The 23,288-nt window shown below is 42.4% G+C and overlaps 1 protein-coding gene across 3 annotated transcripts in view; it reads right to left on the bottom strand.

The window, feature by feature from the left end:
• Positions 1-20,403, bottom strand: part of PELI1 (pellino E3 ubiquitin protein ligase 1) — a 43,297-nt gene extending 22,894 nt beyond the window's left edge. Inside the window, exon 1 of one of the 3 annotated variants that reach the window (XM_032185039.1) lies at positions 20,234-20,403. Coding sequence is in view for 1 of the 3 variants with exons in the window: in XM_032185037.1 (XP_032040928.1) it covers positions 7,736-7,790 (55 nt within the window). In the remaining 2 variants the exon portion in view is untranslated. Of the gene's footprint in view, positions 1-7,735; positions 7,901-19,556; positions 19,598-20,233 lie in introns of those variants that run through there. The other 2 variants (XM_032185041.1, XM_032185037.1) reach the window with 2 other exon arrangements.
• Between the last annotated feature and the right edge of the window lie 2,885 nt (positions 20,404-23,288).

Genomic DNA, 23,288 nt, shown 5'->3' with positions numbered 1-23,288 from the left:
GGGTATTCTCTTTAGATAGTCCTATGTCTGGCTTCCCAAGAACGGTCTGAAGAGGCATAAGAAGTGCTGGATTCCCAAAAAACAGGACTGGAAAGATAAGTAAGGCATCATCTGAATAAAACTAATTTTCCCAAAAGGTCAATCTGATGTAAGCCATCTACTAAGTCAGAAACATGCAGATGCAGTTGCACTGGGCTTCTTTCCAAGGCAGCAAGCTTGAATTTCTCAGGTGCCTGGACACAGCTATTGTCAAAGTATTTTTTTTGTTGTTGTTGTTGATTTTTTTTTTTAACTTAAGTCTTCCAGGAACATTTCTGGATCTTGAAAACACAACAAGTCACATGCCATATCTGCAAGTTCAATTAACATATGCCATGCTCAAGTACTTCCTCAAAGAATTTTTCAGCTGTAGTTTTAAGTTCTTTGAAGAGCAGAGCTCAGATTCGCTGAGCTTCAGGTATTATGGTTTCCCTAAATTAAGGAACAGAGGCCCAATTCAAATTCATTTCCAAGTCATATTTTTCCTGCTTGCAAAACTTTTAAGGTACCTGCTAGTAGAACTAGCTGAACCTGCAATACCTGAAAGTTTTCATTCCCACAAAGTTAGATTGCCTGACCAGGGACTTCTTCAGAGAAAGTTCACAGACTTGCTAGAAGTGTTAACACATCTTTGCTTCACTTTTAGAAAGAAAAGACATTTCACGTAGATTAAAAAAAAAAGAAAAGGACAGAAAGAGGAAATGTAAGCATTCACTTACATAAATTCAGCTACAGCATGCTGGCTCTCCACATTCACTAGGAAAAAAAGATCTTAAAGGACAAAATTTAAAAACTACTCAATATAGTTTTTATTGAACTCCCCCATCACACAAATGGATATCTTAAAATAAGGGAAGTTCCTTTTCACTTAGGGAGGCTGTGAAACACAAAAGCCAAGTTCATCCAATAGCGTTTCCCTCTGCTTTATCCTAAATTCCTTACCACCCTGTGACTACACTCACCATTTCAACTGTAGTTCATCTGCAATTCCAGTTTAAAAAAAAACAAACAACAAAAAACTGTGGATAACCTCCACCTGGCTCTCCTAAACCTTGCATGTGAATTTTCCAAGTCTGTAGTTCATGCATGAATATTCGGCAAATCACAGCTAATAAATGTACCATCTTACTGTATTCCTCCTCCTCTTAAATTCAAACCTTGGACAGTCTTTATGTAAGGTACAAAACCTGGTCCTTTCTAAAGGTATCACCTCCAGCATTTACATATAAAAGCAGATGACCTACATACCTCTGGAGAGATGTCAGAGGTCTGCCTACTCTTTGCAAGCCTAGTGTCAGTTTTTTACAGTGGCCCAACAGGATATCTATGGGGCTACAATATAAGTAAACGGCTGATTTGGCTCCTCAGTTTCCCATATTTCTGGCATTCAAGCATGGCTTTGCTGTACCTGAGCCCAAACAACAAAGATTACTTTAAGCAACAATCCAGAAAATAAGAATTGATTACTTTGCATGTGTGATAAATTCCTGATAAAGCTATATGCTGCTGTCTCCCAATATATTAAAAGCTGTCTCTTGATGTATACATTTAACTAGTTTTTATGCTAATACACTGCTATACAAACAAAAAAACAAACTTTTTGTACACTTAGATTTCCACGTTATTATTCTTTCACAGCCAGCAAGTCAAACAGATGAAGTTCAAATACCTTCTCCACCTCCTCATGTTTCCTTAGATCACTTATCCGTTCCCACTTTGTTACTGCTCAGAGGAAAAAAAATATCCCATGCTATTTGATTATCTTTTTTTTTCTTCTCCTTTATAATCCCATGGGCAATGCATGATTTAACATATCTAAAGAAGAGCAATACTCTACTTCCTACACTTCTAATCCAATTTGGATAAGAGGTTTTCTGCTTATAAAAATAAACAGGCAGTTGCACTTGAGAGGATGCAACAGCCATCCATTTACCTCTGTATGGGCACTAACATCTAAAAACACAAAGGTCATTCTCAAAAAGTATTGAAGTCAGTGCTAGGGATGCCCTCCCTAACTTTTACTTGGACAGAGGGGAGAAATGAACACAATCTTCAAGCTTTTTCCTGAAATTTCAACAGAAAATGAAGAAAATACTACTACAGTAACGTTAGCATGGAGGGAATAACATCACAAATCAGTAAAACACAGCCATTGAAGTACTACGTATGGTCATTTCAAATAAAAGTTTTGGTGTTATTGCATGTATTTTCACCAAAAAAAGCCAAGGGTAGAGTATCTCAACCAAGGAGACTTAGATCAGAAGCCATACTTTTATAATCACACAAGCAAATTTGGCCTGACAATATAGTCCAGTTTTAACAAAATCAAGAGCTAAGGAAATTATGATTAATATTTGATAGACAGTTGAAAGTTTTCAAGGTATCACTAGGTTCAATTTAAAATTTGTTATCTATACAGAAAAATTTTACCTTCAGATAAAAGAAACTATCCAGCTGGATATTGCAACTGTTTTCTTTAAGTTCATAGTCTTCAGTTACAACCAGAGGTACTCTGAAGATATTTAAGTGTGTGAGTCACAACATCCATTTTTCAAAAGCAGTAACAGGTATTTCTGTACCATGACAGTGTCCCCGCTTCCTTCCCCCAAAATACCATGTTCTCCAGAATCTGTGTTACTCTTTGTTGCCTTTGAGCCTGCATCACTGAGGAAAACAAAAATTTAACATCCAAAGACAAAAGACTTTAAATAGTCTTTTAAATAGCGCAGGGATAGTGAGTCACCATGGTCGAGCACTTCTCCAGCAGTCGTCAGTGTGCAGCCACTGCTACACCGCATTAAAATATTCAGCAGGCAGCTTCACGGCCTGCCCTTGCATTTACGATGATGGTAAGTCACACCACTCACCCTAATGAAATACTAGGAGTCAGATTGCTGTCTTGCTAATGTAAGCCTACCAGGAAGCAAGGAAAGTGTTCCTGAAGACAAAAAAGTTCTTCCTTGATCCACTGAAGTTAAGAGAACTCTGTCTGAATGCAGACCTTCAATATATAGCCTAAAGATTGACAAAATTGAACCTAGAGACATGAGCTCAGTATATTTCTTATCATTTAGGGCAGGTTTACGTATTTCCCACAAAATGTTTTCAAGCAACACAACTCAGCAAGTTCTTCTGAGAAACCACATGCTTAAAGCTGTGTTCTAGCTAGGGCTCTGGTCCTCTGGTGCAGGCCCCTCAGGACTGACATTGTTTATGAACTTTCCTTCCAATTGCTAACAGCTGTGCATAGTGAGCACATCGGTGCCTCATTCACATCCATTCAAAGGTTTGTAGGAGTCCTGCTCATATTCAGTTTGTGACTTGTTGTTAGTGCCTCTCCTGCTTCAGGACATCTCGTGGCATCCATCCGCAGAGAAGAAAAGCGTCGTGCAGCAGAGGAAGGAAGAGGCCAAGCAGCCAAGTTCACACACATTAAGAAGTCACTACCCAACCTTAGCTAAGATGCCTGACCACATTCAAGCTCCTAGACCAATGCAAATCCCAAATCAGGAATACATTTAGGCAAGCCCATTCAAGCAATGAACTATTCAACAGACACAGCAAATAAAGCAGAGACCTACTAATATGGCAAAGCCAGTGTAACCCATTTGACACTAAAAAACAGAATGAGTTCATAAAATTTTGGGCAAGTGGGACAAAGGCTAGTAGTCTGCTGAGCTGCGATGACTAACCAGCTGCTGCCTTAGCAGCATGCATTGCCTCCATACACCTTAGTGACAGTTGTTTTATTTAGATTTAAAAAAAAAAAAAAACAAAACACTGAGCACACTCAGCCTGGCTTTGGCAACCTCAAAACTAGTTGTAAGAGTAATATATATTCTCTAAAGAAAAGACCAGACGTTCATTGGCTTCACAGCCACTGCCGTACTTTAAACTCTGAAGTCATTCTGCACATTCAGCATTTTGCTGATGGAAGTGTGTGAATTACATGTCCCCCGAATAAACTCTGAACTCTACAAACACAGAGTGCTGTCATAAGCTTACCTCCTCTGGCCTTGTTTATATTACATAGTCCTCGTCTGTAAGCATGCCATGCTGATCTCATTTTGGTCCTAGCAGTCACCAAACAACTCTGAAATATTCTCTATGCTAAGGAACATTACAGAACCTACATAAATATCAGCTCCAATCATTTTATTAATTTGAAGTGAAGTATTTTTCTTTTAGCAGTGACCTCCAAGCTGAGTTTTTTCCTGTTTGTAAGAAAGGCATTTCATTTTAATTGAAGAAAGGTAAAAAAAACAAAACCCAATAAAAATGAGCAAATACAAGAAAATACTATTTCCTAACAACTTTTTGCTTAAAAAAAAAATAAATAGGTTTTTCTCTTCAAAGTATGGTTTTATATCAGTAACATCAGATACACAGCTATTTAATTTTCAGTACTTTTAAAATCTAACAAAGTTAAAGTATCTATATCATTAGAAATGAGAAACAGATAAAGACTTATTCAAAGTGGCTTTGTTTTGTTTCTAAGTACTTAAGAGGAAGATCCAAACATTATTCCAAAGAGCATGAGCCCAACTGTTTACACAAAGCTTCGGTCACGAAACTTGTCCAGCTAGAACAGGCAGCTATAGCCTGATGCGAGAGTGAAGCACCGATTCTGGGAGCGACTGCACATTCCTAGTTTTGCTACTGAAAGATGGTTTTACAGCTTCTGATATTAAAACTAGACGTGCTCATATTTGCAGGATTGGGATTTTTAAAAATTCTGACTGTCGGATTAATTGTGTGTTTACACTTGTACTTCTTTTAAGAATAGGACCGAATCAAACATCGAGGGGCGCAAGTTCAGGAAATGCTGGGTTTATACCCAGATCTCTCAAGTCACTCTGCCACGTTCAGGGAAAGGAAAAGGTTAATACAATCAGAGAAAGTGTGACAACCCTCCCAACAGCCTCACACTACTTACTGATTATTTTATTTTTTTTAATTAACGTTTAAATATTTGGGTTTCCCAAAAGTTAGAGCATGTTGCTTATTCCTTAACTTCTGATACAGAAGCCTACCTGAAGTATAAATTGGATAAAAATTGCAAAACAGTACAACTATAACTATATATACTGAATACTTATATTTATCTGAAAAAATAAAGGTCCAGAATGCAAAAAATAAGCAAAGGTAGCAGAGGACCTAACACAAAGGGGCGTCAAAACAGTCGTAATTCCCACTGAAGCGGCAGCCAGCAGAAATCAAAGATCACAAGAAAAATATTCTTGTTAACCAGAAACAATGTGGAATCTCTTACCAACCAGAAACTCACAGAATAATTTGAAACAGCTCCAATACACAGAAGACAGCATCTTTTGACAAAACTTCAGCCTTTTGAATAACTGCTTGCAAACTCAACATGCTCTATAGATGGTTTTTACTGGGGCACAAATGAAAACTTTCTAATTAAATATAAAATAAAAAATAAAAGATGTGCAGCCTATACATTTAGCCCACTCTGGAGTATCACAGCAAGATCCTTTTCCTTAAATGGCTTTTTAAAGCATGCCAAAACTGTTAGTTAAAAGGATAATCTAAATAAAGTCATTGTTAAAAGAGTAAAACTACATCATACCATGGCTGGAACAGCTAAGGAACTGGTCAGAGAGGAAAGATTATTTCCTGGCACAGTAACGTAGCAACAGACTGAGTTCTTTCTCTTTTTATTATATTAAGCCTTCACAATGTTTGACAAAAATAAAACTGAGGTTTGTAGCTCATCTGTTTAACAGATGATCAATTGTACAGAGCAGCAGGACTTTGTTTCTAGGCATACTCTGCTGAAAAAAAAAATCAAAAGCAAACTGAGCAAGGAAAAAGGAACTGGAGTCCTAATTCTGTTCTTGTCCACCTAGCAGGTCTCCTAACCAAACCTGATACCTGAGCCCAATTATGTAGGTGCAAGTAAGGATTCAACTCCATTGAAGCCAACTGAATTAACCAGCGTAAGCAAGATCACTATCAGCCTACCTAAGCAAGACTGTACTGGAGCAGATCTGGGCTGGACGTGTAATTTAATTCACCACTCTGATTTTGGATAAGCCCCAGACATTCAGAATAATTACAGTGCAGTCAGAGACAACGCTCAGTGTCAGTTACCGTATTTAAGTTGTGTACTGTTTGCCCGAAGAGATGAAGCACTCAAATACCACGTACCTTTGAGCTTCCTAAGCCCTCAGCTTCACTAACAACTGTGTTCTGCAGCTCTTAAGGAATTACATGCTTGCTAAGAGTTTGTAACAACTATCTTGGCTTATACACAAGTACTTGAACATTGTAAATCCTCTCTGACCCATTCTATCTCATTAGATAAAATTTCTTTGCTAATAGATGAGACTTTTGAGTTGATAAAACAAAGCTCTACTAGCTACAGTATTTTTAAAGCTCTAGACCATACTGTGTTATCTGACAAGTCTCACTTTGAAATACAGTGGCACTGTTCAGTAATTTTGAAATAAAAAATCACTTGGGATAAAAACTTGACAGAAAACAGAGGCACAGTGGAATCCACAGCTGATATGAAACTAGAAGAAATATGCAGTATGAATTCAAGTCAAACTCACTGGGAAAAAAAAATGAGGTTGAGTTTTCTATGCTTAAAATGTTTCAGGCTGTTAACCACCAATACTGACTGCTCATAACCAGTTTTAGGACTCTGGCAGTTTAAACAAAAATAGCAGCCATTGAAGTAATGATACCTTTGATCATGAAAAACATCGTTATGATTAGCATCTCATGCCTATTGGCTCCAATCCCCCAAGATATATAACTGTAAACATTTTCAAAGTTATATGCCAAAAGTCTTCGTACTACTAATCATACCCATTGGATTTGAGCTTGTATTCTCATTTTCTCTAGACTTAATTTTGTATCAAAGGTGGTCCAAGCAAGGAAAAGTTGATGTTCTTGCAACCCTCCCTTATTATTTTGGTGCAAGCAATAACGAGGAGGCAGCAGCAGTTGTCCTCACACAAGAGGGCTAAGAAAAAAGAATAAGCCAAGCACATTCATGGACAAAGCTACAAAAGCAAAGCAAGCATTTTAAGCCTACCACATCAGAAGGGTAGAGAGTCAGTCTAATGACAAAGTTGCCTGAACCTCATCTCCCTGAACCTCTTGGGAATTTAATCGCAGGAGTTTTCTTTCTCTTGGGTTAGCGATAAAAGTCACCTCGCTGAAAAATGCTGGTCAGCAGATCTGGAGCAAAGAAGGGTGCAGGGCTGCACAACTCGGATCTCGGGAGTGGGGTTGTGTGCACACATGGGGTGGGGAGATGAGGGGGAGAAGCAAGAGATCACTCTCAGTGGGTACTGCAATATTACACTGGCTCAGAGCCTCTGGAAACAACCTTCAGTAGAAATTCAACATCGGGGCAAGAGAAAATATGGTTTGGTCCAGCTTATCAGTCATGTCTCTAATAACATCTGCAGTTGCTGTGGAGAGATGCTGTCTGATGAAGCAGTCTCTCTCCAGCTGCTTTAAAAATACAGTGTTTAAAGAACCAATACAGTTATGGACAGTAACAGCAAGACAATACTAATAGATTGTATTGTGCTACACTAATACTAATAGTTTGTATGGTTTTATGGTTTTTTGTTTCTTACGTATTTTCATCTAGAGAAGTTCAAGTGCAAGAAGAAACGTTTGTTCTCTTAGAACAATCGTGCAGATGTAAACTCACCGTGTCCAAGAACCGCGAGATTGTAACCGCACTTCCACTTGGATTTACGATACATAATCAAAAGCCACGCTCGCAGAGGGAAAATGACCTGTTGATGATGGTGGCTGTCAACAATGGGTTCAGATCAGTTAGCTGCTAGTGTAGACAGGACAACATTTTTCAACACTGTGAGAGAAAGTGAGAGCGAGACCATATGGTTAAGCCCCATCCACATTAGCACCAAACGGCTAGCATCACCAATTGAGAACTGTCAGTGGGAGAGGCAGAGGTGGGAAAGCTACCTGTTGCTCACAGCCACTGTAAAGAAGTTGGTTTCATAGAGACTTACCAATGTTGACAATTCTTCTGTTAATAGCATGCCTTTGAGCAGAGCATACGCTGTGTCCAATTGATATTCCTAGTACACAGCAACTCAAACAGTTGTTCAAAATCATTCAGTGGATTCAGATACCAGTCAGTCTCTAAAAGCATGCTTAAGACTTAATGAAACTTAAAAAAAAAAAAACACACCACATTCCAGAATTATACTGGGTATGTCTAAGTTACACATTTACAGAAGATTGACAGTTGCAGGTAAATATTAGATAAGAATTGTCAGCAGACAGCCTGGCTGTATGCTGTTCAATACCATGCCGAATAAAAGGATGAAAGAGCTGGCTTTAGCTTCAAACTGCTTTGAGTGGGGGAGCAAGGGGATCTGGACTCAATGATCTCCAGAGTTCCCTTTCAAAATAACTTCTATTCATTCAGAAACCTGGCTGCTAGTACTTAGGCCTAAGCTTTGCATGCACAGACAGAAGCGTTGCATCACACAACTATTATTTATCACCTGTTCTCCTGACCTGCAGGAATGCCTGCACTTGCTTACCACTAACAAAAAGCAGGATCTCATTCTGAGGTTAAACAATTTCAAGGCAGAATAAAATACCACTGCCTGCAAAAGCAGCGAGTCCTCCTCGCTGCCCTGCGTTTAGACAACGGCCATGGTATGGTCTCCCCAGGTTCAGACCCAGATCCACTCCTCAATTTGATTCATTACATGGCATCTGCAAACACAGAACAGGAAGGGAGAACTTCGTAGAGCTGCCTGGGTGTTCGTTTCCAGAAAAAGAGCAAAATTAATGCGTTTGTTGTTTTTTTTTTTTTTGTTTAAATGCATGGACTAATTAATAGTGAGATGACAGGAAATAGGGCTTGTTCTTCAGCAGTACTTGAAAGCTGTGTTTAATCTTGAAAAAACAAGGAAACATAGCCACTCCTGTTCTTAACCTTGGAGTTGATTTTTGTTTTCTTTATACGCACCCTTCTATTCAATTTATTTTGTTCCTTCATGTAACAAAAGCTACGTTCATCAGCAAAAGACGGCTTAGTACAGCACAAATCTTATTAGCATGCATACTGAGTTAATACTTGGCTTATATGAAGGACTTTTAAAAATTAAGCTTGAAAGCAAGCACAGTAACTGCAATAAACTAAAAACTTCTGATTCTGTCCCTGCTACTAAGGACAAATTGCAACAACCCTTTATTCTGTCTTTAACAGGTTTAGGCATTTCTACATTTTTCTGTAGAACAATTCTTCTAATAGTTTTTGCTGTGCTTGGGGGTCTAGGGCCAGGGACAAATTGAGAGACATGAGGAAAACGAGCACTGTCAGCTTACTCAGTTCTGATGCAGGATGCAGCACCTACTGCCCCTATGAGAAGGGACACCAAGGTAATAAAACTACCAAAACATTTTTGGGAGGCAGAAAAGAGGCACAATTTGTCCACTAACATTAATGCAAGTTACTTCCACAGGCAGTTGCTATAACAAAACTACCAGCTGGGTTATACTAATGTTAACACATCTCAGAGTCCAGTTGCAAAACCTCTTCTAGCAATAATTCTTCCTAACTGGTCTGTGGTTGCATGTTGGGAAAGCGTCTTCTAGAGCTGCTTGGCAAAGCAGAAATGCAACAGGTCACAGCAGAGCCCCCAGCACACGTGCTAAGGTGCAGTGAGAAGACAGAAGACCACTGAAAATACAGTCTCTGAAGACTGAGGGATGGTATTTTGGAGATTATCAAAGCTAAAGGAATGCTTCCAAGAACTAAGCTCCATCCTTCAGATGAAGCAAAACTTGACTTGCAAACTATGCCTGAGGACTGGACAACTGAAATTGGACATAAAACTACTCTCAATCTTTACACGTAAGAGTTAGGCCTAACAAAACACACCAGCTGTTGTGGTTAAGCCTACAATGAAGGCTAACTGGTAATTCCCATGCTCTTCAACTACAATAGGTACTATTACAGGCAAACATAGCACTTCTTGGGATTTTAAGTCTCTCTGCACCAAGAGACCTCTCCCTCTGTTCCCCACTTTGATACAAGTCTTTGAAGACCTGAGCAATTTTTGCTCCAGCAGCACTAGCAGAGGGTGCAGTTGCAAAGCAGAAAGCAGAGCAGACCTGCATTTAATCAAAGGAGACAAAAAAAACCTACTAGGAGGGGGAGGGGGGAAAAAGCAGGCTCCATTGAGTGCCATGCTCTTCCACATCAACATAATGGAAGGGAATCCTGCTCTACACTCTTAGGGCGACGAGCCACCTGGCCAGAAGCCACACTTATGCACAGCTACTTGGCCCCGAGGGCTGAAAATAAAAGATGAACAGCCAAAATATGAAGCCAGCAGACAAAGCTGTCAGGCAGGGATCAGCAGACCTGATGACTGTGGCATTATGTACAAACCAAAGCATGCTGGTTGGGTGTTTTGCACTGTGCCCTATTCTTTCCCCCCGTTATTTCCTTCCTCTCTTTGTCAACCTACCGTAACTTCTACTTGTGCTGTTTCTCTCCCCTACCCCTCTACCTCTTCTCTTTTTTTTGTCTCTTCAGAGTTTAATGTCTTACAGACCTGTACTTGTACGGTGTACAAGGACTGCAAAATGGTAGCCCACAATTCTTGGTACTGTATGATCGAAGATTAGCTGACAGCAACAGTCCTTCCCCATCTCAGATTTTTATCAAGTTCAAGTTTCTTGAAAAACAGTTGATGGACTTTGTTTATAACAGCACCCTTAGTCACAGCACAGCAGTCACTGCTAAAGTCAGGAGTTCACAAATAATTCAGTGTGCTGATTTAACTTCTATAAATGGAGAGTTTGGCCACTGCAGAGTTGTCTGATCTATAGCTCTCACTCACATAAACAGTCCCTAGCCACACAAATAAACACTGTCAAGATCCTTTCCCAAATTCCTTAAGGGAAAAGAAATTAAACTGATAGCAGATTGGATGGAACAGTTCTAAGAAAAATCAATAATGGTAGCTGTAAAATCTAAAATTAAAGTAAGCCTGTTTTTGATGCTTTCAGTACACACAGTACATTAAATTTGGCATAAGCCCAATGGAACATGAAGTACTTGTGGACAATGTCTGCCAAGAGCTAGAAATATAGCACTTAGTCTTTAAAGAACAAACAGAGAGCCTCAGACCATTTCTACTTCATGCATCTGAAAAAAAATTAAATCAAGGTGCTCTTTCCAAGGGAACATTTGTATTAAATCTAATTGCCATACTTTGAGAAATACTGAATCGAGCATATGCCGATTGGCAGAGTGTCATTTCATAATCCGTCCCATTGTGACAAAGGTTACAAACAGATGTTATACCTCTCCGCACCAGAAATCACTGTGCTTTCCCCCTAAGCACCAGGCTTGTGGCTCAGGCAAGTTCTGTACCTGCTCCTCGGTCACACCAACACATACATCTCAGCTGACACAGTGGAGGCAGAAGAAATGGAACACGTGAACTTCAGAAATTTATGCTGCACTATCAGTTTATTCACCCAGCTTCACATTTGTTGGTATTTCATTAGCTTACATACCTCAGAGCAATGCAAGATTTGATTAGTAACCGAATGCTCATTAGCATTCCTATAGCAGCCTCCAAACATTGGCAAATTAAGCACCAACACACCTGTGAGCTTCTTACCTGTATTAAAATAAAAGCAAAACCAAGCTTAGCTTCCATCTGGGGCTCTGGAGACATCATCCTTGCATGTAGATTCCTTCCCCCCCACCTCCCAACCGTGTAACCGAGCAAAACAAGAGATGTTTCTCATGCCATCTCATGCTACACGTAAGCCAAGCACTATCTGGATCTTTAGAACTGCTATTTATTACCGAATGAAGTTTTGAAATGCACGCTGACAAAAGGCCCAGATAAATCTGATTGTTGCTGCTCCTTATTAATAGCTATAAAATAGCAGCAGGCCTACAGTACTTGCTGTTGTGGATGCTAAGAGACCGAAAGATGCCAGACACTCGCCACACATCGTTAGTTGACACAATAAGGAAGCTCGTCACTTCTCCCTTCAACTGGTCCCTCTGAGCTTTAAGGTGAAGGTTTACTCTCTCCTTATCTTTTGGATCTGGCTCCTATCTCTGTTCCCGTAATGCTTCCAACACCTTTCCTCTACAGGTAGGAGCTTCCACTGCTGACTACGGATAGCTCATGAAGCAGTGAAATAGGCACAGTTATTTAAATGAGGAAAAAGCACACACGCTGGCCTAGGAATTCAAAAGCAGTTGCTGTACCTAAGCCATGGAAGCCCTCACGTCTCAATATGGCACCGTGGCCTTTCTCAGCCAACAGCAACACGTACAAGGACACACACTGCTCAGAAAGCCCCTGGCCAAAGCCACAACACTGACTGTAAAAACACGCACACGTGCACAAAGAAGCTAAGTGGTTAAAAATAACAAAGCTGCCCGTGCGTTTATCTGCTTGCGAGATCAAGTTGAGTTCCTCAGCTTCAGCAGGTGGCTGACCACTCAACAGAACCACACGTCGGTTCTTTTTTAAAAAGAAAGGAAGGAACCCCAGCTGCTACCCTTACCATAGCACTGCAGCCCTCTGCAGCAACCCGAAGCAGTTTTCAGAAACCTTAACCAGCAGCCACCAGGTCAGGCAGCACCAAAAGGGAAAGTTCTGCTTTAATGACATTTCTCATCCACCACATACAGCACTGAATGAACGCTTTAACAATTGATGTGGGCTATCAGCAGCATAGCAATTACCTTATTAAGGAAAGATCAAAGAACAAAGATTCTTGCATGACGGATCCACCTACCACAGGAATCAAGAGGAGATGACTTGGCCACGAAAGTCATCTAAGCACAAAGGAGGGATCAACTGTCTTTGTACAGTAACATTGTCGTGTAACTTGCATTCAGCCTCATCTCCAATCCCAGGGCACCAAATGCACAGCTACGTGATTGCTGAGGAGATGCAGGGGCAGCAGATGGGACCAGAAGAGCACTCCTTATCTAAAGTATCTATCATCACAAATTTGCCTACACATTATCAAAAGGGAAAGGAAAAAGAATGAATGAAACACTTAAGGGCCTGCTTGGGAGCCTTCTGGTTCTCTGCACTATGTATCTGAAAGAATGAAGAAAAACATTTACATCTTTTCCCTGTTAAGAAGCAGTTTTTACGGACTGTCCCTGTAAGTTTTGGGGAATTTGAGCTGGATCTCTCCCAGCCCTGCACTGCCAGTACATTAAACAAATACTCCCCCCAACGCACACAGATGCTGAAGTTAGGTGTTAACAAGATGACATGTTTTCCAGCTTGACTGTTATCTTCTCCTCTGCAACTATCCCATTTTTGATCATCACTACTAATGTAGAGTAGAAGCCATTCATGGACAACCAATGCACTCCCTCCATTTGTGAGCATCACACAGCTTTTTGCAGAGCTCTGAATATGGACGGTATTCCCAAACCCCACACTGAATTACCGTAAGGGTTTGATCGTGAAGATGGAAATAGCAGTATTGACTGAACAGTCAATAACTCTGGTTTCCCATAGGTGAGGAACTCCTCTGGTACTGTCACACAACTTTGGCATCATTAGTGATGTTGTATTGTCTTCTCTAAACTCAAAACAGACCACTAGCACTGCAGAAGACAGCCAGACCCAAGAGCAGGTATGCATCCCACTTGAAACATTAACTAAGGCTTGAGGCCCCTGTACACTCTTACCTTAAAACAGAAGTTTAAAGTCATCTTCCACTGGCCTTGAAATACAGCAGTGATCTAAATACAGCGATTCAAATACCTAGGCACATTTATTTTCTTCCATGCTAAGCACGCCTCAGAGTATTTAAAGTGGCTCGGGGAAAAAGCAAACCAAAGCCAAACAAAGAAAAAAAATATATTAGTGGGAAATGGTGGAACTGACATATTTTTAGAATTAGCAGCTTATCCCAAGAGGTGCATTACAGAAGGAAAATGAGCAACAAGTTCTTTAAAAGGAAGTGAATTACTTTATAGTAAGGTTCCATGTGTGATGCATTTTGGATTTTTTCCCCTAACCTCATACCAAATAAATAGTTCAGCTACACGATATGACAAAAGAACCATTACTTATTTTCCCAGTTGAACCTTGTGTTAAACCACGACTGAGACAATATTTATTCTTGTAAAAGTATTGTAGTGAATTACAGTTGCTTCAGGTAAGTGAAAAGGATATCAAGGCAGCATCAGTAAACATCACAAAAAAATCTCAGTATACACATTAATGCTTAAGAGAAGAGGAGCCTTGAGATTTCTTTACAGAAGTTCTTCAGAAACTACTTTTATCATTTAACATCAATAATTTGTCTTAGGACAAAGCAAACAGAAGTACTACTCAAGTTGGCATGTTTTTAAAATCACGTCTTGGCTATTTAATACTACTCAGCCATTGAGAGCGGAAGGAACCAGCGGTAGGGAAAGCGGGCACTTGGAGGTGGATTTTTAACTGGCAGAGCAGTACGATCTGAACACAAGAAAAAAACTACCAACACGTGCCATCCTCAGCCTAATTTTGCCACTAGTTTAATGTTGTCTTATAGCAAAGGACCTGAAGGTTAAGGGGGCCATGTGCACAGGCTACATGGACACAAATTCCCAGCTCTAAGCAAGCCCACAGCTCCACCTAAGTGCTCTGTACGCTGCCCCAGTCCCCGTGGGTCACTCCTCAGGCAGAAGACCAGCTGAATGGAAATGTTTCAAGCTAGATCTAAGCCAGAGATTACAGCCCAGCTAACCTGACCCAAAGAACAATGAAAACATTGATGCTGTTGACCCAGGTTATAGGGTTACCATGCTAGAGGGCAAGCTGGCAGAAGGCAGGGAGGAACTCCCAACAGCTGCTGCTTCCCAGTTGCTCGCTACTCTACTCAAACCTGATCCAGGTTTGCTCTCACTGTGCCTCCAGAAAACTCTTGCAGGCCTTGAGCTCCACCAACATTAATGGCAACTCTGACATTTTTTTTCCTTTAAGAAATATTGTAAATCTCTTCAGATTTGAACTCTGTCACCAACCTTGCCTGTGAAATAAAATATCTATCCCAGCTCACAAAAGAGTATTTTTAACTGTTTGCAATTAAGAACCAAAGTGCAGAAACATTACTTAGTTGAAATACAAATAGCTTACTCCATCCAAGCATATATATCAACTGGCAAAGGAGGCAATAATCCATTGATGGAGGTCTACTTAAAGACAATGCTGGCTAGGCAGGTTTTTTTTCTTCTTTTCTGCCTCAAGTCCTAACTCCAATGAACTGTTACCCAAAGAATCTTACTCAACAAACTTGCTCCAATCCCATCCTTTGCAAGCAACTACAAAGCATTTTTGATGTATCCAATTTGCCCAAAACCTCAATCAGTACACAACACCACATTCTCTAGTAGCTATCCCAATTATCCTATTAAAAAAAAAAAAAAAAAAAAAAAAAAAAAAAAAAAAAAAAAAAACAACACAACACTGCAGATCCCTTCTGATTTGAATCTAACTTCAGCTTTTTCTTGGCTTCCTTGCTGTTCATTGCTGTGCTACACCATAGACTTGCCTACAACACAGAGCCTCCGCCACTACAGCAACTGCTACGGAATCGCAAATGGAAATGCAGCATTTAGCAACAAAAGCTTTTCTGCCAAAACCACCATGGTTATCTCCCCGAATACTGAATATGTAAACTAACAAGCTCACAAAAACGCTGTCAGTAGAAGCTTGCCTACATCTGGGTCCTTGATTAACTTTTGTCAATTAGAAGGTGTAATTGCCCCCAACAAATACATGCCCACCCCGGCTAGTATACCCAGACCAGAACCTCTCTGGCCTAAATATTTCCACACTGCTAAAAACCTTCTCCCAAAAGAAATGCTTTTCCCCTTGTGAAAACACATTTTTGCAATTAATCTGCTGCAAACAGTGTCAGCATAGAAAAACATCTGGTTGACATAGCTGTATAGCCAACATCAAGGGAGATCAAGAGCATTCAGAGCCAGCATGACACAGATCCAAAGTCTTCCGTAACATACTTTTCTTCTTCACAAGCAGAGTATTACAATGTGAGTGTGAATTGAGCAAATCCTCTTCCCAAAAGGAATATAACAAGACCAGAGTAAGAGGTTTCGACTGCTCCCACTCTGCCAACTGCCATACACCTTCAGTTAGAAGAGTAAGATCAGAGAACATTTCCACTCCCGAAACAGCAGCCAGAAACACACCACAAGGTTCAGTCCATTCTCCTCATGAGATTTGAGCCTAAAACTTAGCTTTTATATCAGTACATACCACGGGTGGCAGTCAAGTCAATATGATTGAATTCAGCAGCACAGATTAAGAAACAAGGTCAGCAGATTAACTTTTATTACCTATTCATGAACCAAACCACTTTCCTACGTGGCAGGGACCTGAGGATACCATCAATCTTTAACCAAATGCTCCCACCGGGCACTACGTTCAGCCTGAACCAAACCGACGACAAGCTCTCACTTGAGCCCAATCCTTAAAAAGCACTCCGCAGGATTTGCCTCGTGTGCCAGGCAGGAGCTGTTGCCGAAAGAAGACTGGTATTGATGGCCACCTACCTTCTGCACAGCTCAACAGAATTGTCCTAAAAAGCCACTTCGAGGTGGCCTAAACAGCTTGTCACAGCAGACACCACTGAAATTTTTACACGGGTTCACAGCTACAAGGTTATTGCAGAAAGGTCACTTCAAGCTGCTAGCCACGTTTGCTGCTCCCAGGCGCATGACAAGGGTCAGCGCAAGAAGTCCACGGCACAGCGCTCACGTAGGTAGCCAACAAGCCGAGCACTCACCTGGGCAAAGCGCTGAAGCACCTCCTCCATCCCGCGAGTAATACCTGCTTTCAAATCAGTATAAACATAGGATACTTGGATAAGAACATACCCACAGTGCAAGGCTGTAATTTCTCTGCAGATCACATTATTGTCAGGGGTTTTTACTGCTTTTAAAGCAGAGCAGCAACAGGGTAAAGCTTGCTTTTTTTGTAGTTTAAGGATGTTTCTAGCACACCAAATACTGTATTGGTTTTAAACTCGAAGGCAATTTTTTTTTTGAATAGATCCATTCAAACAACATTTTGAACAAGAAACATGTACAATCACTTGTGACAATTATCATTATCCATGATGGCACTGCCTCAGCAGCACCTGGAGAAGGAGCAGGAATGGAAACCCACCCCACAAACTGTCTGAGACCCCTGGGGAAACACAGAAGCACTTTGTCTTCACCCAGCTGATGCAATCTGTGGGGATTCAGCACCTCACAGAGCCAGAACTAAAATGCTCTTTTACCTTCCTCACCATGAATCTTTCCATCCAGGCCAGACCAACTGTGCCTGATTAGGGATGCAATATTAATTTCAGTAGGACTACGGGACTACAGCAGGAGTGTGAGATTTCCTGGTGCTTCTTGTAACCAGAAGATTGAAAGGAAACAGAAACTAAATCAGATGGAAGCAAGCTCAGTTTCAGTGGAAAAAAGTATCTCAGCAGTATTTAGCAGTGCTTGACCTACTTCCTACACCATCTCTTTGCTGTCACTTCCTTTGACAGTTTGTCAGCACACTTGTGAATCTGAAGATTAAGGAATGAACGTCTGGAAGCAAAAGAGCTGTGAACTTCTACCTCTTAATGCCACCTACAGTCAGAACTTTTATGATCTAATCGGCAAGACGAGCAGTGACCAGCTAGCAACAAGTACTTCCAATTAATAGCATCCTGCAAGAGTTCCAGATCAACCGTGCAATTTAGCTTACAAGCACATGCTTAAAAGTGACGTTCATTTTTCATGAAACACCTTCTTTCTTCCTCTTTTAGCTCATGGCATGGAGTAGCATCTACAAATGGTTCCAGGTTCTATGTTTTCCTGTATTCTAGAGATTCTAGGACGACATTATATACAAAAATACACTCACAATTAGTTCCTTACAAACAAATAGGAGTTTAAACACCACTGGCTCTGCGCAGATGATGCTCTATTTTGCATCTACAAACACAGTCCCTAGCTATAAATCCCAAAGTGAAAGAATCCTGTTTTCCATGCCTCATTTCTTAACACAAACCAATAGCAATACCAAAACGCACAATGGTTGTAGCAGGCAGACTTCACGCTAACACCAAGTTCTGTTCCACTTGAAATACGAGTAGTTACTGCAAACTCCGATTTCAGACACAAACAATAACATAGCAACCTCCTGCATTAAGAAACACATTTCAGAGTTTAGCAAGAACCGAAACACTCATTAGGCACACTTCACAAGACTGTACTCAGCTAAATGCTGGCGCTCCTATGAGTTTAGTTCATTAGAAACAGGAGGCATTTAAACGGAAGATATGCTGCAGATGCCTAAATACAACTAAAACGTATTCCTAAAGCTTCCTGCCACTACTACAAAATGGGTAAGAACTTCAAAAATTGGTTAAAACCACTACTGACGGGGCACTACAAGGGCCTCGTTTTCCAGCTATGAGCACTCAGTTTCCTACAAACCAGGCTTTTTCCTGGGGGGAGGAGGCAGGGCAGAGGAGAAGGGGAAGCGTCCGGTGCAGACCTCTGAACTTTGCCACCACATTACTCACTTTGAAATCGCTGGCCTAAAACACACAAAGCCCGTACGGCCCCACACAACACATGCAAATGAGAATCTGGCCGGCCTCGCTGGGAAAGTCTTTGTCTCAACTAACCCAGCAGCGCCTTTCAACATAAAGTGACAGAAGATGCATCATCAACAGGTCATCCGGCTTCTTTTTTTTTTTTTCCTCTATAAAATACGAAAAACTGCTAAACAGAAACCGGAAAGAGCCTTCTTCCCCGCGTCTCCCCCCGTGCAGCTTCAAAATGGCAAAAATAAAGCCACTGTGCTTGGGATGTGGAGCTCAGGGCTCGGTCTAGCTCGGTCTTTTGTAACCCTGCTCACCAAGCGGGGTGTTGTAAAGTCAGAGGAGTCCCAAGAAAAACACGAGAGCAGCTTTTGAGGGGTACAGCCAGGAGTAGAAGCGCTACTTGGTGCTTGCACGTATTCTAGAAGCTGCATCGTGCGGAGGTCAAACTGCGGCTTTGGAGGGGGTTGAGAACACAAAAGATGAGCTTTCAGTGTAAAAATTGCTTTAAGATATCGTTATCCCTTTTAGGGCTGGGGGGGGACAGCCAAAAGCACAGCCGCTCCTCCTCTGCCCTGGCCTTTTAAGATCCTCTCCATGGTTTCGGCACGCAGCACAGCATCGCCCCGTGCTATCGGCTCTGCCTGAAACCGTATTATTTAACTGAGTGAAAAAGAGTGAAAAAAGGAAAAAGAACAAAAAAAAAAAAAAAAAAAAAGAAACACAAATGACCAAAGTTGTGCCGGATCCCTGGCTGCCCACAAAAGAACCGGGGGGGAAAACAGGGCGAGGGGATGGGAGAAACCCCGCGCGTCCCCCGGAGAGGAGCTTCCAATTAAGAAAAAAAAACAACAAAACACCCAAACAAAAGCTACCTCTGATCCATCGCCGATCCGGATCCTTCCAGAGGAAGCCGACACGGGGTCGTTTGTCGCGACAGGGCAGGGAATTTGGGGGTAAAAGCCGCGGGCTGCCCCCGTGCCCGCACAAAACCCCCTTTGTTGTGCTGCTGCCGAGCACAGGGCCCCCTGCCCCTCGGCTAAAAGCACCCCAAACCCCCCCAAACCCCTCAAAACCCCGTTTTTCAGCCCCTCCGGAGGGCGAATATTTACGTTTTTAATTTATTTATTTTTTCCCGTTTATTATTTTTTTGTTAACCCCCCCCCCAAAGCCGATGGCTCCTGCCCGCTGCGTGACAAAGAGCTTCCCCCCCACACACACCCCCCTCCTTTAAAATTTGTTCCTCCCCGGGGACAAATTTGTCGCGAATAGGGAAAAAGAGAAAAAAAAAAAAAAAAAGGTAACAAACTCACAAGAAGCACGGAAATTAAAGATTTTTTTTTTCTCTAAATCAACCCACGCTGCAGGCGTACAGCGGAGCACAAAGCGATGGGGGAAAGGGGGGGGAGGAAGGGGGATGAGGGGGGGGCGGGCAGGCCCCGAGCCCCCCACACGCACACACACAGCTCCCCGCGATCGCGAGGAGGTGGTCTCTGTCGCGACAGAGCGAGCGCGGGGGCGGGCTGTGTCGCGACAGGCGCGCGAGACTCACCGCAGGAAGGAAAAGGGGAGGCAGGCGGCAGGAGGTCTCCGGGGCTCCCGGGGTCTCTCTCTCGGCGGTCGGAAAGGGGAAAAAAAGGAGAAAGAAAGGAGGCGGGGAGAGGCGAGGCGAAGGGAGGGGAGCCGAGCGGAGCGGAGCGCCGCCACCCGCCGCGCCAACGGCCGCTCTGCCTCAGCGGCCGCCGCGCGCTCCTGCCCCCAACGGCCGCGGGAGGGGCGGAGGGGAGGGGAGGGCGGGCGGGGGCGGGGCCTGCTGGGCGGGGGGCGGGGCTTGGCCCCGCGGCATGCTGGGAGTTGTAGTTCCTGCTGGTCTGGGGCTGCTGGGCTCTGTGTGTGTATATATAATGTATATATACATGTATATAAATGTATATATATGTGTATATAAATGAATGCGTGCCTGCCGGTGTGTGTGGCTTGCAGGGGTGTGGGTTCATGCTTTAATGTTGACATGTCTCTATATATCATAGGTATAGAGGTGTGTGCATTACGTGGGGTGCGTGTGTTGGTGCTGGGTGTAAAGGGGGAGGTATATTCTACATTGCTATTTATATTATATTATATTATATTATATTATATTATATTATATTATATTATATTATATTATATTATATTATATTATATTATATTATATCGTATTGTATCGTATTGTATCGTATTGTATCGTATTGTATCGTATTGTATCATATTGTATTGTATCATATTATATTGTATCATATTATATCGTATTATATTGCATCATATTATATTGTATTATATTATATCGTATTATATTGCATCATATTATATCATATTATATCGTATTATTCTTACATTCTAACATTCAAATATTCTAATATTCTAATATTCTATTATTCTATTGTTCTATTTTTTATTATTCTGTTATTATTTCTATTATATTCCCGCTTCTACTCTTACTACTACTACTATTATTATTATTGTTATGGACATGGTGCTTAGGGACATGGTTTACTGGGTGACATCGGTAGCAGGGGGATGGTTGGACCAGATGATCTGGGAGGGCTTTTCCAACCCTAATGATTCTGTGATTCTATTATTATTATTATTACTACTACTACTATTACTACTTCTAATATTACTGCTAATACTATTAGTGTTGTTGTCATTATTTACATTATATATTTTACGTTATTATTATATTACTACGATTATTGCTTCTAATATTTCTACTAATACTATTATTGGTGGTGTTGTTATCTACATTATGTATTTTACATTTTATTTTTATTATTATTATATTACTACTATTACCACTTCTGATATTACTACTAATACTATGATTGGTGGTGTTATTACCATATTACTACTATTACTTTTTCTATTATTACTACCAATACTATTACTGTTGTTATTATCACAAGGCACAAATGGGCTCCCAGGGCTCCGGACTGGGGGTGGTGGGGGCCCCATTTGGGGCCAAACACATCCCGATGAGACAAAGCAGCGAGTGCTGCCTCCGCCTCCCAGATCAGTGCCCAAATCCCACAGAAATCAGGAGGGTTTGAGCGGTATTACCCCTTTATCTACCCAAATCTGGCTGTGCAGGTCTTGTACGGGGCAGAGCTGAAGGGTTGGGGTGACACCTGGGCATTACAAAGCAGAGAACATCCCAGCTGCAAGGCCCCTCTCGTAGCAATGGGAAGAACAACTGCATTACCTAGTGTTAATTCTCCGGTGTTAGGTGCTTCAGGGCACCGAAAACCTGCAGGGGCCAGCCTGGGAACAGCTCCCTCTCTGCTCCCTTCCCCGGGGGGAGGAAGAGGAGGGAGAGGCAGGAGATGCTATGATGGAGGGCGAGCACGAGGCAGCTCGCGGTGCTGCGTGCGGTGCATCGCTCACCCCATCGTGACAGCGTGGATAGGTCTCATTACATCCCATAATAGATCTCGTTACCGTCCGATAATAGCTCTCATCACCGTCCAATTTACTCGGGGAAACTGAGGCATGCAGCGGTGAATGCTGTGCCTCGGGCAGAGGCTCAGCTGGGTTTCGGGTCCCGTGCTCACCTTACTAAGCCACGTCGGCACTATTGGGGTGGAGCTGGCAGCAGCAGCACCCACGGGGGATGATGAAGAAAGCCCTGGGGGGAGAGGACGGGCTCAGAGCTGGGGAGCCAAAATGAGCAGATAGTGACCCAAAAACACGCGAACCTGGCTGGGGAACAGAGGGGTTCCCCCTTTTCATGCCCGCTCCCCCCAGGCAGAGCATCCCCTCTGCCGACCTGCCTTGCCGCAGCCGATTTTTCCCCTCCCAGCCCTGAAACCTGGAGCAGCTCTGAGATCATCTCTGATCTTTAAACAACTATTTTCTGTTTTCTGCCAGCCACGCGCTGTTCCAGCCTTCGTGTCGAACAGGTTTTCTGAGTCATACGCAAACGACACCGACACATGGTCCCCTCCAATGTTCCCGTCAGAGCACGGATGGTCCTGTGATCTCTCTGTGGCGATGGAGGAAGAAACAGTAGAGGCTCTCGGCCAGGTTTTTATGATGCTGCATATGGCTTCGACGGTGACAGCTCATCCTCACCACGCTGGGAAAGGGAGATGTTCCTGGAGCCACCTCTGCCATGCTCAGCATCTCCTTGTGCTCTTGCACGGGGGGGGGGGCTGTGGTGAAAATGGGGGCAAAGAGACCTCGATGGGCTTTCTTGCAGTGGAGGGGAGATCCAGCTAACAGCTCAGGGATCCCTCGTGGATCTCCTCATCCAGACTGGCCGTTCGAGGTGATTCAGGACACCTGCACCACCTCTGTCAGCAGCCAGCGCTGCCAAGACCGTGGGCACGATGCGCTGTGGTACATGCCCGCGGCCGTAATCACCACAGTGCCACGGTCTGTCATTAAGTCCTGAGTCAGCCGCCAGCCACGGGAACATTTTCTTGATTGTGAGTCAAAGCCGAGTATCTCGCGGGAAGGGTTAAGAGACTTGGTGCTGGCTGGCAGGTTGGAGTAGGTAAAATATAAGATGCAGCAACAAAATCACCCAACGTGGGGGTTTTAGAGCATTTCCTCTGCCCGGATGCAAACTC

Source organism: Aythya fuligula, chromosome 3 (assembly GCF_009819795.1).
Source record: "Aythya fuligula isolate bAytFul2 chromosome 3, bAytFul2.pri, whole genome shotgun sequence".
NCBI lineage: Eukaryota > Metazoa > Chordata > Aves > Anseriformes > Anatidae > Aythya > Aythya fuligula.
Note: the sequence above shows the minus strand (reverse complement) of the source record. Positions and strands in the feature narration are given on the sequence as shown.